General features: G+C 47.4%; 1 protein-coding gene and 1 long non-coding RNA gene across 2 annotated transcripts; both read left to right on the top strand.

The window, feature by feature from the left end:
• The first annotated feature begins 3,300 nt into the window (after nucleotides 1–3,300).
• On the top strand, nucleotides 3,301–4,359 carry LOC140614643 (uncharacterized). The gene is made up of 3 exons (XR_012015436.1): nucleotides 3,301–3,468; nucleotides 3,576–3,685; nucleotides 4,071–4,359. It is a non-coding gene; the product is annotated as an uncharacterized lncRNA (long non-coding RNA).
• Nucleotides 4,360–5,038: 679 nt separating this feature from the next.
• On the top strand, nucleotides 5,039–7,610 carry FIBIN (fin bud initiation factor homolog). Its single transcript, XM_072793736.1, has one exon. It carries the CDS (start codon nucleotides 5,613–5,615, stop codon nucleotides 6,246–6,248), a length of 636 nt encoding a protein of 211 aa, XP_072649837.1. The 5' UTR covers nucleotides 5,039–5,612; the 3' UTR covers nucleotides 6,249–7,610.
• Nucleotides 7,611–16,863: the final 9,253 nt, after the last annotated feature.

Raw genomic sequence — 16,863 nt, 5'->3', positions numbered from 1 at the left:
AGGAAGACAGACTAGTTCAGAGACAATCCAATGCAATGCAACACACATAATAGAAGAACGAAGAAAAAAGTGCCATTGAAACACTAACCTCAAAAAAAAAAAGAAGAAAAGAAAAAAGAAACACTAACCTCAGTGCAACTGATTAATCACCAAACTCTACCTCTGAAATTACTAATCCCCTACATGTTAATTAATTGAATCTAAATTTAAAAAAAAAAAAGACAAAGAAAAAAAGAAGAAGAAACACTAGCTGCAAAAAAACAACTTGCCGAAACACAATAGAAAGCGACCACCTTCGCCTCGGGTGTTGACATATAGTCACTCAGCACTTCCTGTGATCCAGGCACTATAGTAGGCACCGGGGAGATGGAAGGGAACATAGCCCCTGTCTTTCCGTAGGGAAAATCAAGCTTGAGAGAGGAACCTAGAACAACCAAACACATAAATTAAATTACAATTATAAACAATGGAAAGTGCCTTGAGGGAAAAACCAGAGTGGTATAAAAGAAACCGAGAGGGAAAACGAATTAAAATTGAGAAACGAAGGAGAGGCTTTCAGAGGAAATGCCACCATAGTTAAGGCGTGAGGGGAGTCACTGGGTCACCCTGACTCGCAGCAGGCTTGAACTTGGTGGTAGCGAGTCGGTGATGTTTGTTACGCAGCATATCACAGCCTGCTCTACCGATGGAGACCGACTGGGAGAACTGACCTCTTCCCACGATACACTTATTTCCGTGCAAGTCCTCCCGTTACGTTTTCATGGGTGTGTTTTATTGACCATATTTCATAGGGACTTTGTGACTGTTCTTGTTAAATAATGCTCTGCCCTCATCAATGTTCTTACAGCAAATACTAATAATCACTTCACTGAGCAACTGGACAAACAGGAGATTAGATCACCAGAATTTCTCCCACTCGCTCTCCTCTTTTTTCCTTCTGTCTTTTCTTCCTCCTTTGCTTGCTACCTTTCTTCCTTCCCTAATTTTCTCTTTTCCTTCTTCTCATCTATTTCTCTTCTTTTCTCCTTCCCACCCTCTGTAGACAATGAAGATTTCATAAATGCTACTGATTAGCTGTTAATTGAAAAGATAATACCCAAAGTGCTATGTACTGGGGACTTCTTACCCTCTTTGTCCTCTTTTTCTCCATTTTCCGACCCCAAAACTTCTACTCTGGTCCAAGCTAACTCCTTGTTCTTGTTTCTTCTCTGACATGGTCCAGGGATTCAGACTGATGGTTTGGGAGAGGAGAGCTGTTGAGAGTGAGAGCTTCCACTTCCCAGAGACACGTTTTGGGTTTCCAGACCTCATAGTGGGACCTCATCTCATACAAGCCTCTTTTCTATAAAAATTCCACTAGTATCATAATCAGAAATGGTCAGGGGATCACCAAGCTCTTTGGCAGGGGGACATCGTGGAGCTTAAGAAGTCTTAGAGGTCTTTAGCGATGGTCCCAGCCTGATTTCCTGCTTCTTTCTCTGAAGTGGTAACTGGACCAAAGGAACACGAGTTTAAAGTTCACTGAAAAGAAGGAAGGATACACAAGCTGTGAGCTAGCCAACCCTGCTGCATCACATGGTGAGGATCGCAAATCAGCAGCTGGTACTGGATGACAGCGCTTACCTACTTCCATGACTCTGGCCACTGCCCTGGGGTCCTCCTTTACTCTTAAATTTACCCACTTCCTGCCCTTTGACTTCATCTCTAGTTTTCAGCCCTAGACTCAACTATCGTCCCTATCAGCAGATGGTACTTCTCGAGTTTACTCTTCCAAGTCCTCTCTCTTGCATGTCTGGGTTTGGATATTTCCTCTGGCTGCATTTACTTCAGGCCAATCCTTAGAAGCCCACTTTAACTCTGACTCTAGGAGACCAGCCCAAGATGGGATTGGGCACATATGGGGGCACCCTTATAATAAGCAACTTTTAAAAATGAACAAGATGAAGCAACAGTGCAAAAGGCCATGGTGTGCTGGAGCTGACTAGCACTGGCTCATGAGAGCCAATGGTTAGGTTTTTGGGAATTTTGCAAGTCAGTTGTTAAACACAGTCATTATTGAAAATTCTGTTATTTAAACTTGTAGTTAAATAAATTATATTACAATTAAAGGAATGCATATATAAAACTCACCACTTTGTAATTATTTTACTATTTTCTATGCTTTAGGGGTTACCTGGATCTAACGGACCCATATGATGGAAATGCTATGTAATGGTGTGCCATTGCACACTTTCTCCTGACTGTGCATTCAGTGACCCAGGCATGGTGAGTGTATTCACACCATGGAAATCAGCAAATGCTACAAAGAGCATACAGCTGGCTGTTAAATACTTGAAGGCACACAACTACAAACGAGTGCTGGTGTCTTTCAAAAGTGGTTGGTAAAGATAAATGCACGGGGTAGGGGAAATATTTGTAGCTACTTCCCCAGAATCCATTCTCATACTACCCCCTTCCTAAATAAGACCTTCAACTCTTCATCCATGTAGTTTTCATGGTACCTTGCCTTTAGCTACTGACCCGGGCCCTTATTGTCTTAAGCCCAGTGGCCAATCCCAAACTCCTGACTACAGTCAGCCTGGTTCAAGGATGAATTAATGAGTCCCATCAAACCAACAAGGCTACTGAGGTTGATTGGCAGGACCTGCCATGCATAACCCCTCATTCCTATTATATCTGAACAAGGAAGTTCGTAGCCCCAGGAGACACTGGGAGCTGTCCTGGAACCTCCAATGAAAAGAACTACCCAAGAATGAATTTAAGCTGAGGAAGTAGAATAAAAAAAAAAAAAAAATGGCGAGAGGGAAACTAGATTCTGGACCAGGCATAGACTGAAAATCTAATTACAGACTTTCTGTAAGTCAGTGAATTCCTTTTTCACTTTAGTGTGATTGAATTAGACTTTCAGTTACTTGTACCAGAGTGATGCCTTCCTGATACATGACATGGAGTTTATATATTTAGATGGGGTAATTGTAGGAAAAAATAAATACTCTTAGCCATTCTCATCATGATTATTTGTGTATATATGCCTGACTCTTTAACCTGCGAGCAAACTCTTTGTAGGCTGAAACTTCTTGCTGCGCATCTTTGCATCTATAGCTAACTTAACACGTGCACGGAGTGGGGGACTCGTAGTAATATGTGCTTAATTTAGGTTTGCTTAATTGAATTGGTTAGTAAGCCAGGGAAGGATTGTGCAAGAAGTGGAGTGAATCCGAGTAAATTCTTCTTCCTTTCTTTGGCCAAGCAACCAAGTTGAATCCATCTGTTGTCATTTGTGAATGTCCCAGGAAAAAAAAAAAGAATGAAGTCATACGGCTCTTGAGTCCAACAGTCCAGTCTCTCCGATGGAGAAGGTGGTAGTTTCCTGCTGGAATGCAGTAAAATAAGTCATGGTGTTTTTGGTTAGCGTTAGTCGCTAAGAAAACTCCTTTTGTCATTGTTTTCACGATGCCAAATATCTGGGTAAGAATCAAAATGTGCAGTCAACGTGTCTCAAAAAATCTATGCCTGTGGCACCGCAGTGACAAAAAATCCAGTAACTTAACCAGACTTCTCATTTGTCTATTCAGGCGTCTAGGTTGTTTATGTCAGAAAGTGACGGAAACAAGCACGACAGTCCCAGAACTGCAGGGCACTGAAGCTCTGAATGACACCAGTCCCTTATGACGTGGACAGGAAGGTAAGTGCTAACACAGGCCGCTCACATGAGTATTTCAGCCACATTCCAAGGCAGACGGGAAATAACTACAAAAAGAGGAACGCCGCCTTCACTTCCCCATCCTTTCCCTGTCTTTTCTCCAACCCCATCGCTGTCAACGTGCAGTCTATCTTCTTTATTTACAGTCATTTAATTTTCGAATATAAGCTTCAAGAGGGCAAGTGTTTGTTTATATATTTTCCGCCCACGGCTCTGTTAGCAGTATCTAAAATAGACTCTTGCATAGAGTAGATGCTCAATAGCTTGTCCTCATTAACACGACTTAGCCTGCTGGGCAGTTCGCCACTAAGTCATAGGTCAGAAACTAATATGGCCTGCTGACACAAAAAATACCTTGTTTTTCTAGGTTAAATGAAAAGGCCCTGGTGCTGGCTGCACTGCAGTCTGACTCTGCGACTACGAACAATTTGTTTCCCATCACGTCCCTCAGTTTCTCCACCTGGAAAATGGACATGACAGTGCCAGGCCTACGCTCTTCCAAAGGCATCTCTAGAGAGGCAGTAGCCGCAAAGGCGTCCGGCTAAAGCTGCATTGCGGACGCTTAGCGTGGATGGGGTTGCACAGGATGCAACAGTTATCTCCGTTGTCAACTTACTTATTAAATTGGCGATAAATAAATAAAATAAATAGGCAAACTTTCGTTTCAGCCTGTGTTCCTGTACATACTGGCAACCGTGCATCACTCAGTTTTCTATATTTTGTTGCTTCCAAAGTATTGCTATTGAGACTTTTAACTAAGTGAGCATTTCCACACAACCTTGCAAACTTGCCTTCAAAGTCACCAACATTTTCATGATAAAAATAGAAACCCTGGGATCCCTGGGTGGCGCAGCAGTTTGGCGCCTGCCTTTGGGCCAGGGCGCGATCCTGGAGACCCAGGATCAAATCCCACGTCGGGCTCCCGGTGCATGGAGCCTGCTTCTCCCTCTGCCTATGTCTCTGCCTCTCTCTCTCTCTGTGTGACTATCATAAAAAAATAAATAAATAAATAAATAAATAAAAATAGAAACCCTTAACGAATCCAACCTGACCGGTCCTTACATAAAATGAGAAGTAGAATTTCTCCGGGGTCACCCCCCTTCTCCCCCGCCTCATCCATTAATAGCAAATCAGTCTTCCTGTTGGAATTCTATTTACCGTGTTCTCATTCTCTGCTTTAAATTCTATTTTCTATTTTTAAGTTTCTATTTTCTCATTCTATTTAAATTCTATTTTCCCTTCCAGTCTTCCAAAAAAAAAAAAAAAAGATTCTGTACCTTTAATAACAGAGACCTGGCGAGAGGTTTCTTTCCAAACTTGTTCCCTGGCTTCCAAGTGACGAAACCAGCTGTAATTCGAGAGCGGAGAGATCCTCGGGATATCATTAGCCAAAGGAAAAGCTCCACATTCCCACCCAGTGCAGAGGTTGAGGTCCTATCAGAAGACTAGAGCCTTCCTGTGCAGCCGGAGGCTCCATCTCTCAGGAGCGAGGGGGGACCTCCCAGAGATAGAGAGGGGCAGGGAGCCGGGGCGGGGGTGCTGCAGAGCCCTGGAGGAGGGGTCCCGCCTCCTGCCCGCATCCCCGCCGCCGCCCGGGGAAGAGCAGGCTCAGCTCCAGCCCCGAGCGGACGCGCAGGCGCAGGGGCGCGCAGAGGGACGCGGTTGGAGCCGCGGTTAGGGACGCGGTTAGGGACGCGGTTAGGGACGCGGCTAGAGGCGCGGAGCCGGGCGCCTCCCGCGCCGCGGGGCCGCGCGACCCAGGCGCCCGGGCTCAGCCACATGAGGCCGGCTGGGGCGGGGGGGCCAGGGCGCAGCCAGCCGGCGGGGACCGCGGCGGCCGCCGTCCCGGGGCGGCGCTGACTCCGGGGCCCCGAGCTCCGCGCGCCGAGCATCCTCGCGGCCCGGCAGGATGCGCGCCCTGGGGCTCCTCTGGGTGGGCGTCCTCTGGCACCTGTGCGGCGGCTACTTCGACGGCCCGCTGTACCCCGAGATGTCCAACGGCACCCTGCACCACTACTTCGTGCCCGACGGGGACTACGAGGAGAACGACGACCCCGAGAAGTGCCAGCTGCTGTTCCGCGTGAGCGAGCGCCGGCGCTGCCCTCCCGGGGACGCGGGCCCGGGCCGCGGGGCGCTGAGCCTCAGCCTCCGCGACGAGTTCACGGTGCTGGGCCGCCAGGTGGAGGACGCGGGCCGCGTGCTGGAGGGCCTCAGCAAGAGCATCTCGTACGACCTGGACGGCGAGGAGAGCTACGGCAAGTACCTGCGGCGCGAGTCGCACCAGATCGGCGACGCCTACTCGCTCTCGGACCGCTCGCTCGCCGAGCTGGAGAGCAAGTTCCGGCAGGGCCAGGAGCAGGCGGGGCGGCCCGACGGCAGGCTGGGCGACGACTTCCTGGGCATGCTGCGCCGCACGGCCGCCCTGCTCAAGGACACGCTCGCCGTGGCCGCGGGGCTCGGCGACAGGTACGAGCTGCTGGCGCTCACCGTGCGCAGCCACGGCACCCGGCTCGGGCGGCTGAAGAACGAGCACCTGAAGGCCTAGGTGCGGGCGGCCGCGGGGGCGCTCCCCCCCACCCCGACCCCCGCCCCGACCCCACCCACCCCCACCCCGGGACCTGCTCCGTCGGGGGCGGGCGCGCTCCTGCGCGGACCCGGGGCGCCGAGGACGCGGGAAGCTCCCCCCCTCCCAGGGCCCGGGGCTCCGCAGACGCACCTGTCGCAGCCACGTCCCCGAGGACACGGGTGATGCAGCGGGGAGCGGCTCCACCCCCAGGGCCCGGGGCTCCGCAGACGCACCTGTCGCAGCCACAAACCCGAGGACACGGGTGATGCAGCGGGGAGCGGCTCCCCCCCCAGGGCCCGGGACTCCGCAGATGCACCTGTCGCAGCCACAAACCCGAGGACACGGGTGATGCAGCGGGGAACGGCTCCACCCCCAGGGCCTGGGGCTCCGCAGACGCACCTGTCGCAGCCACGCACCCGAGGACACGGGTGATGCAGCGGGGAGCGGCTCCACCCCCCTCCCCCCAAGGGTCCGGGGCTCCGCAGACGCACCTGTCGCAGCCACGTCCCCGAGGACATGGGTGATGGAGCGGGGAGCGGCTCCCCCCCCAGGGCCCAGGACTCCGCAGACGCACCTGTCGCAGCCACGCACCCGAGGACACGGGTGATGCAGCGGGGAGCGGCTCCACCCCCCTCCCCCCAGGGCCCGGGGCTCCGCAGACGCACCCGTCGCAGCCACGCACCCGAGGACACGGGTGATGCAGCGGGGAGCGCCCGACCCCCACCCCGTCCCCCGCCCTGGACCCCGCGGCGCGCAGGGCAGCCTCGCCTCCCGCCCTCCCGCTCCCCGCGCCCCGGGCCCTTTCCCGGGCGCCCCGCCCCGCCGCCTCGCCTTCTCCTCGGCTCTCTTATTTATTAACCAGGGTCTCCAAGGTTCTGTGTCTAGTGTGGGGGCTTTCTGGGGTTGCTGGGCTTTAACTCTGGGGGCTTTCGTAGGCGCATCGCCTGCAAACTCTATGCGCCCTTCGCAGCGGAGACGCCCCGGGTGCCTGGGTGCGCGTAAGCTCACGTGGCCACGTGGAAGGCCCGGCGCTGGGGTGGCGCAGGTGGCGCAGGTGCGCAGGCGGGCGCAGGTGGCTGCGGGTGGGCGCAGGTGGCGCAGGGCCCGCCGCCTGCCGCTCGCTGTATCCTGCGCCCTCAGAGCCGCAGCCCGTTAGGGAGACAAGTAGATAGCTCGTTTGAACACACCCCGAGGCCTGGGTCACCCATGCACCGGGCCTGCGTTGGGGGCTTCGCTTCTGTGTGCTTATGGGAAACCTGTACTCCGAGAAGGGGGGATTCTCATCCTAGTAACTCCTGAGCTAAGTTTTATTATTCAGCCAATAAATATGTTCTCGTGTAAGACTGGCTTATTTTCTAATTGATATCCGTGACTTTCCTATTGCAGACAGGGGCGCAGTGCACGAGGCACCAGAAGGGTGGGATTTAAGCCAGTTGCCTCAGAGTGTATGGCGGGTGGCTACCCACTGAGCCACCCTCTCTTCCCTGGCCACCCTTACCAGACTCGAAAGAAAAACATCTAGGTCCTGCGAGAAGCTGATCTCTGCTGGACTGCTTCAAAGCTCCATTCCCCCCACCCCCCCCCCCCCCGTTTTTCCCAGAGAAGCACCTGGAAAAGTTTATGACAAGGCTCATAAGTTATATTCCCTCTAATGCAGAGGGAGGGTTCCATTCTTGCTTGTAGGAGCTCTAACGAGGCTTCATAATTTTGAAACCAGGCCTATGTTATTTATGCCTTTAAAAGGTGGAAATGCACTTTATTTCATGTCTGTCCCTAGCCCCTCCCTCTCGCCTTGAATATGCTTTCCTTTCACACAAACACACACATATGTGCGCACACACAGAGCAAAATAAATAAATGTTCATAATCTCCCCTTCGACGGTGAGCCATCTTTTCTCTCTCATACACAAAGAATCCCGTTTTCTGCCCCTATGATGTGTCCCTAATATCCTCCTATTACTGTAGGGGAAACTGAGGCCCAGAAAGTGACTGACAACGTGTTGTAACAGCTCCGGGTCTCTTAGATTTAAGTACAGAACTTTCCCACATTGCTCCTTGCAAGGATGCTGGGGCCCGAACCTTTGCATAGCTCCCTCATTGTTTAAAAGAGAAAAGAACAACACATGGAATAATACTTAGAATAATCATTTGTAGGCTCTTTGCATCCCTCAGGAGCCTGTTTTTAGCTGCCCCTATCCTGGGCTGCGAGGAGAAGGTTGGACAGGGTTTCCGTCTGTAGCCTATGAACGATGAGGGGAAACCCGCAGAGGCAAAGGAGACAGTGTTTGGCGCTTAAATGACTGTAGCTGGGAGTCACAACACTTAATAACTCAAACCAAAAAAAAAAAAAAAAAATAACTCAAACCTTTCCTGTCACTCACTTCACAGGACTCACGTCCAACCCGTGGACATGTCAAATGCCGTCTCTCCAGTTTTCCCCTCGGTAGTAGGAGAATACTGAGCACAGGATGCGGCTGGAGAACCGGCTGCCCTGTGCCTCTGATTTCAATCAATCGGTGCCCGCTGAGCTGCACGATTATGCTAAGGGCCTAAAGGCAGGGATGCAAAGAGTGTGTCCGCAGTCAGAGAGGCCTCCCGTGGGTGCAGAAAGAGAAGCAGTGGCACATCTGCTACAGATCTGAAAACCCTGAAACAGATTATGTATGAGGTTCTTTCCAGCGCGAACATTCTATGATTCCTGCAAAACCAGAACGAAATGATCTGACATTGAATCATCCGTTGGAGGCTAGACGTACAGCCAGTAATCCCACAGGGTCTCCTGGAAATGGCCGTAGACGGTAAATGAGAATCTCCCAGTTTGGGGGGTGGGGGTGGCGGTGAGCCGTCCTGGACACAGACCCAGAGGCCCAGAGGCCCAGAGGCCGGCATCCACAGGCTTTTCCAAATCCTCTCATGGTGGGGAGCCAGCTCCACTGGATCCTTCCTCCCCACTTCCTTGTTATGCTTATTAGGACTTCCTTACTGGCCAGGTGACAACTTCTTTTCAGGAGTGCTTCTTGATTTCTCAGACCATGAAATAATATTTTGAGAATCTGAAGAAAGCTACATACTTTCTTCCCTGAGAAATCTTACCAAAATGTCCATACAATCTAGGGTATTTATTATTTTTATAAATATTAATCAATCACTTAACATGTGTCTGGTGCTGAGTTAGGTTGTGGGTGCTTCTGGGATATCACCAAGCCTTTGGGACTTAACCCAACTAAACGTTTTAAAAAGCCTCTTGAAGTTTTATCTGAGTAGAAGGCATTTTTGTTATTGTTATAATTTCTAGTTAGTTGTAACAACAAGAAAATAGCTAAATTTTTTGAGAGCTCAGGGCCTGTGCTAAGAACTTTGCCTGAATTACTTCCCTTAATTCTAGCAACAAGCTGTGTAAGGAAAGTAGCATAGAAAAGGAATTAATCTGTGGCCCCAGGGGGGCTCAGTGGTTGAGCATCTGCCTTGGGCTCAGGGTGTGACCCCGGGGTCCTGGGATCGAGTCCTGCGTCGGGCTCCCAGCATGGAGCCTGCTTCTGCCTCTGCCTGTGTCTCTGCCTCTCTCTGTGTGTCTCTCATGAATAAATAAAATCTTAAAAAAAGAAAGAAAAGGAATTATTCAATGCCAAGTGCTTTGAACAGTACCTGACACAGAGTGAATCCTCAATAAATGTTAGTTATTATTATCGTTAGTTTGGTAACTGAGGCCCAGAAAGCCAAGGTAATTGCCACAAGGTGCAAACTGTGTGATGTCTTCTATACTTTCACTTTTTAAACTGATGGTTATCTAGCGGAGTATAGATCAAATAAAAGAAGAATGTGGAGGGTAGGGGTCCACTGGGACCACCAGCTCTCTACTGCAAACGTTGTCCCTGTAGGCCAGTCAACCGGCATCTTACAGCAGTTCAGGTGTCTGACCTGTGGCCGAAGGTGAATGGCTCCTGTGTTTACAGAATTTTGAAACTTTCTGTGTGATGCATTGATAAATACCACGACTCCCCACTCTCCCAGTCCGATCACGTGAAATTTTCCGTATACCTACTTTGAGACATTCCATGGGTATCTGTCTATCTCGCGTCTGTCGATAAAGGACACCAGATGAGGCTAGCCTCTGCATCGGCCAAGGCCACAAAAGCCTGCCGGTGGAGGTGTGTGACGAAAGGCAGCACGGAGAGGCTGTTCCATAGCTCACATACTTCGCATTGCCTTTTAAACTCTTGTTTATAAATAACTCTGCTAAGGAAATAGGCTCAACGCTTTCTGAGCGAAGCCTCGAAACTTAGTTATAAACCATTTTAGCAAGTAATAAAAATGTCCTTGAAAACCACTAAAGATAGGAAGTCACCCTAAATAGGTAGCGTGCTCACATTTCCTTGGGACGTTTTTCAGAGGAGGATTATTAGAATCTTCTTGATAAGAAATAATAATTGGTTGTGAAATATAAATGCCATTGTGGCTTTACTAGCACCCTAGTAACACACTGTTCTGCAGCATATGTCTACCTCGGGTATTAAATATGCTCAATAGCGTAGATCTTTGAAACACCTTAAATCTCCCCTGCAAGACTTCAGGAGGCAGAGGTTCTGGGTTCTAGATATTGCCCAACCATGTGCTAGCTGTGCAGCTTTGAACAAATCTCTTAAGTGTTCTGAAATTCCAGCACTTTGTTTGCAAAATGAAGCTAATAGCCAATATTTATTAAACAGGCACTGCTCGAGTGTTTTTGGTGCATTATCTTACATAATCCTCGCAGAGTCATATTTCAGGAAGATGTTTTATTCTCTGAACTTTTTGGAAAAGGAGACCGAGGCACAAAGAGGTTAAGAGACTTACCCAAGGTCTCACAGCCAGACAGGAATGGGGTCGAGATTCCCAGTGCAGGCAGTCTGAGTCCTCTACTACCCTACTAACCGCTAATGATGCTTTTTCTCTCTGAAGGCGGGAGATGAGACACATGATTTCTCAATTCCCTTCCTATTCTAAATGGCCTATGAAATGAACATTTTCCTTAATGATCTCCTTAATTGAAAAAATCCAAACCCTATCTCTCTCACAGAACTTATTTCTCTGCTTGGTTTTATGTTGGGCGAAGTATCTCCTTACACGTGCGTGTGTTGCTCTGTGATTCTTTGCCCAAGAGCAACTGGCTTCTTGCAAAACCTTGTATTTTCCAAGCACTTTCACCTGTACTATCACAGCTGACAACACATGCGCATTGATGCTGAACTGGCCGGGACAGTTCGTGGTGTTCAGCATTTGGTGATGGGAGCCCAACGTTCGCATCTAGAAAAGTTATTCAGTCAAGACTGAAGGTAGACGTAAAGATTCCCTGTCCGGGCACCACCCCACCCACGTTACAGATCTGCCTTTCCCGCATCGCTTTATCCATTCAAAACACACTCATCTCATCGAGTGCTTGCTTCGGCAGCCTGAATGCGAAAGTTGGAACAAACTACAGTCATTGAATGCCTACTAAGGAGCAGGCACTGTTCAGGGTACAGCAATCAGACAAATCCATGCTCTCCTCCATCTTATATTGAAATATGCAAGTTTAAGGAAGCATTAGGAGTCCTCTAGTGCAGTGATAACAAATAAATTTAAATATATATGTATTATATATATATAATGGGATGTTAGGCAGTGATATGTCCTATTTTAGTTAAGATGGTTAAGAAAGACCTCTCTGAGTAAATAACCGATATTAGAATGGAGCATTAAATCTCGAGTAGAAGACCAAGGATATAAATGTCAGAGTAAAAAGCGTTCCTGGTAAAAGAATAGCAAGTACAAAGTCCTCCAGGCAGAGAAAGTTTTTATGTTTGAAAGGGGCGGGGACTGCAGCAGAGCAAATCAAAGAAACAATTAGAGAACTTGAAGTCAGAGAGGAGATCTGGGCTAGGTGATCTAGGAACTAGATGGACAGCATAAGAAATTTGAATTTTATTCTAATTTTAATGCACTGGAGATCTAAGGAGAGGATATTTTTGGATACTAATTGATATATTTTAGATCATATATGTAAGTAGTATATTTGAGTACTAATGAATAATATTTGGATATTATTCGAATTTCAATGATCTAAATGCCAGTTGAATTTCAATCCACTGGAGGTCTCAGGACAGGAGTGATATGATCTGATTTACCCAAAAAAGACACTCTGGGAAAGATTATCTGTAGGGAAGTAAGAGTGGAAGCAGGAAGGCCACTTGGTTGGGTGGCTGCCAGGTGGTGCTGATGAGAGATGATGGAGGTTTGTTCAAGGTAGGTAGTGGTGAAGGTGGCAGGAAGGGACCCCCATCTTCTACACATCCCATTGCTGCTTTTGTCCCAGAAGAATGTGTGTCATTCTTCCCAATCTTCTCATTTGTTGATCCAATTCCTTCACTCTTGGCTCCATTTCTTCTCTTCCTCCAATTTTCGATTTGACAGCACCGCCTCCCTCAGATTCTTGACCACCTTCCCCTCCCCCACCAAGGTGGTTGGATATGTATGAATGGAATTCAGCTGCTTTCCTGACTACACCAGGAAATATATGGACCCCAGCCGACCCCACCTCGGGCACACCAGCCCAAGCTCTGTCTAACCTCCTTGATGGGCTGGAATGACACCCCTCTGAAGGTGGAGATTTGCACTCAACCACAGGAATGCCTCACATGGTTGGCTAGTGCACAAAAATAGCTGTGATTGTACAAAAGCTTAGATATCAATCTTCCCTTCATTAATGCTCTCAAGCAGCATCACTGTATTTCTGCATTTTTCCTCACAAGAGCTTTAAGTAGAGAAGCTGTATCTAAAGGTAAAACTTCTCTCTTGAGGCTTTCTGATGACTTCAGAATTTTGCATTGCATATATTCGGTGAAGACAGAGAGCATCTTACTTTGACTCTAAGAAGCATTTTCTCAGAAGTCTTGTACACTGCACCATTTTTTGCTATCCCCCTTCCCTCCCCATCAATATGAAACCAAAAAAAAAAAAAAAATCCCACCAGAAGATATTTTGCATGTCAACAGCTTGCTGTTTACAGAGAGGAACCTGACAGGTATGATTAATGAGGTAAAGCCTCCATGCTCCAAGGTTGGCAGTAATGGCGTACATTTTCCAGTTGTAAAAAGTTTCCTCCTGCAGGCAGTTAAAGAAATGTGTTTCCTGAACGTCTTCTCTTGCTTTGATCTTTACCCAGTGTTCATTCCAAGACCAAGCAACTGCGGGTGCTCCACTCAACTTTCAAAATGTATGCTTTGCTGGCAGTCCCACCGAGTCAACCACTAACATTTTCCACATGATTCTACTACAAATTAAATTATAAAGAGCAGAAAACCTAGTGGATTCGCTTTGCTCTGAATTATATTTTTGCCTACCCCTCAAGTGTCAGTTTTCTCCTGCCCTGGTTTCCCCACCCCTCCCCTTGCCTTGACCAAGCTCTTTCCTGTTTCCTCCTTCTTGCTGCCTCTCTTCTTACTGTTAGGAGCATGGGAAGTAGAGGCAAAAAACCCTCTGTTTTCCATAATGCCTCTGCAATGTATTAACTGCAGGACCTAAGCAAGTTGTGTAACTTCTGGGAGCCTCACTTCTTCCCGCTGTGCCATGGGGATTATGATACATAGTTTGCACGGTTTTTGTGAGGATTTGATAAACCCATGTATGGAAAAGAGTTACTATAATCCTGAGTAGAAGTAAGAAGAAAGCGCCAAGTCCCACGCTGACCATGTGTACTGTAGCTCATTGAAGAACCTCTTTGAGAAGGGACAGTCTTTTAAGAAGGTTGAAATTTAAAAAAAGAAAAGAAAAAGTATTTCATTTTGCTTTTAGAAAAAGTATTTCAGATAAGCCTTAGACATTCTAAGGTCCCATGAACCAGTATTGACCTTCCTTCCCGTTCTACGCAGGCACCTCAGAAGGCAAAGATGTGCTTGTTCCCATTCATATAAGAGAGGCTCCTGTGCACGGGTTTGTGCTGCAAGCATTCTTCGCTATTTGGGCCAAGAGAATGAATTCTGCAGCAGTAAATAAGTTAGCAACCTTGCTTACCCTTCCTTGCCAAATGTTAGCAGTGCCTTTGCTTTTTGCCTCCAGCATGGGGGTGAGGTGGGAGTTTCAGCATCTAGGAGCTACAGTGAGAAAACTCTCCAAACTTGGCAATGGGGCTACCAGGTGAGAAAGAATGAGAATATTAATCCCTCATATTTTTGAGTAGCGATTATACACTTGGTTCTGGGCACCTTGGAAAACTCCAGTTGTTAGGCCAATACGACTGAAGGCCAGACCCTCTGTGGTGATCTCAACGTGGAAAGCAGTCGGGTGAAGAAGACATGAGTCTCTTTATGTAACTTCAGACTCTCTCTGTGTGATTTGCTGTCCCCAGCGGCCTGGTGGGCCTCTAGAGTCTCCAGCTCATGGGCTTGCCAGTGCTGACAGAATGGAATGATCCAAGCCTTGTTTTCACTCACATATAAGTGGGCGTCAGTGGGAACACCCGAAGCATTTGTAGTTTTGCAGACTTTCTGAAGTAAGAAGGCAGCTTTGTAATTGTATAACGCACCTGCTTCTGTTTCTGTGCGACCTCTAGCCAGGCTGCAAAGAGGCTGTGGCTCAACTGAACAAGGACTCAGGAGACGGCATGGTGATCCCACAACTCATGCCCAGAAGAGACTTGAATCTACATCCTCTTCAATATGAAAGCAGACATGTTGGCCCAGTGAACATGAATATGTGCATATATTGAGCAATAAATATAGGGGGTGAATAAACAGTATTTTTTTTTCCTAATTAGAGGTATTTTGGTCACTTGGCAAACTTCAGAAGTAGAACAATTTTTCACTGTTTGGCTCAAACAAAAACTCATTCAGGCTTAGAAACTGGCAAAGAGCAGACTAATGATAAATACTTATCCCAAATCACATTTTCCATAGACCCTCTAATTTCCAAGAGTTTTACCATTAAAAGAATCACAGTGAAAAATCTGGACTGACAGTTCATAATAACGACATAATATTAACAGGATGTCAGGGTTTACAGGGCTTTCCCATTTCCTCTGTAAAAACCTCACCATCACCAAAATATGCAGCTACCACTTTGCCTTTCAACCATTGTTTAAAAAAAAATAGGTTTTCAAAGGGGCTATTCATTCATTTTTCTATTCATTCAATAAGTACTTCCTGAGTACCTACTATGTGCAATCATTGGACTAGACTCAGAGGATAATAATTGCAATAATAATGGTAATAACAATAAAACAAGACAATACCAACAAAACCCAGACAATATTTTTATACTACTTACCATGGGCCCAACACACTATTCTGAACATGTCACATATATTTAACACGAATAATCCTCACAACAACCTTTTCACAAGAATTGTTTATAAACCGCTCAGCTCCCCTTCTAGAATATCACCTGATGCCTAAGCCAGCACTTTTTGTTGTCTCCCCCCAGATCTCCAGCCTTGCCACAGCCTCCTCTCTGACCACCAGCCTCTTCTGATCTGGTACATCCTGTCCTCTAGTGGAACCCTTATTCTGGAAGTAGCAGGAAGTCTTTAAATCAGGAGTTCAGGAATATTTGGAGAGAGTTCTTCCTCAGTGACCTAGGGAGCTAAATAAAACAAACTTCGGGTTTAACTGAGAACAAAATGAGAAGAAATTAGCAAGAGAGAACTTGACCCCAGGCTCGAGTTTCCGGGATTGAGCCAGCCAACCTGAGAATGAAACTCAAGATTCCAACATTATGTTAACCTCTGTCAGGTTAAAAGGGTAATAAAACTGTACTTGTAACTATTTCCCTACATATAGTTTTGGCCCTGGGAGCTGAGAACATCAGAGCTAGAAATAACCTTCACACATGGAGAATCTGAAGTCTAAACAGGTAAAGAAATCTGTTCTGGGTCAGATAAATTCATGGTATTGAGGCCAGGGTGTCACAGGATCACAACTCAGAAGGCCAAGCTCCATATTCACCGGGTCACCAACTGCCTGAGTCTTTCCTGTAATATTGCAGCCTTGCCAAGTGAGTGTGGAGCCCACGCTCGCCCTCCTCCAATTATGGGGCACTCCCTTCTCTCTGGAGGAGTGCTTTCTTCTGTCGGGGAGTTCCAACTCTTAGGAAGTCCCTCGGTATTTTGATCTAAAACCTCTCCTGAGAGGGGGGTCATTTGGCGGGATGAGCACTGGGTGTTATGCTATATGTTGGCAAATGGAACTCCAATTAAAAAATTAATTAATTAATTTAATAAAATAAATAAAATAAAATAAAATAAAATAAAATAAAATAAAATAAAATAAAATAAAATAAAATAAAACCTCTCCCCATGTGGCTTCCGTCATTCAGGAACCCACAGCCCCCACTTATCCCTTTTCCACGTCAAGCTAATCAAAGACCTAGCAGCTCCCTGGGGTGGGCTCAATATCCCAAGTTCCTCCAACCCCTCCTTTTGTAATTTCAACAATAACCGAACAATAGCTCTACAGGAAGCCATGATTTATGGTGGCTAGAAGCCTGAGCTTTGCAAACAGATAGACCTATGGGCTGAATCTGTTCTATACTAACGTTAATGTCTAAAGGTAAGTTTACTTTTTCTGATCACACCCTAGGTTCC

The sequence above is a fragment of the Canis lupus genome, chromosome 23 (assembly GCF_048164855.1).
Source record: "Canis lupus baileyi chromosome 23, mCanLup2.hap1, whole genome shotgun sequence".
NCBI lineage: Eukaryota > Metazoa > Chordata > Mammalia > Carnivora > Canidae > Canis > Canis lupus.
The sequence above is the reverse complement of the archived record's forward strand: the minus strand, read 5'-3'. Positions and strand labels throughout refer to the sequence as shown.

Coding starts and splice junctions, on each gene's coding strand:
- FIBIN (XM_072793736.1), top strand. CDS start 5,613: ATGCGCGCCCTGGGGCTCCTCTGGGTGGGCGTCCTCTGGCACCTGTGC.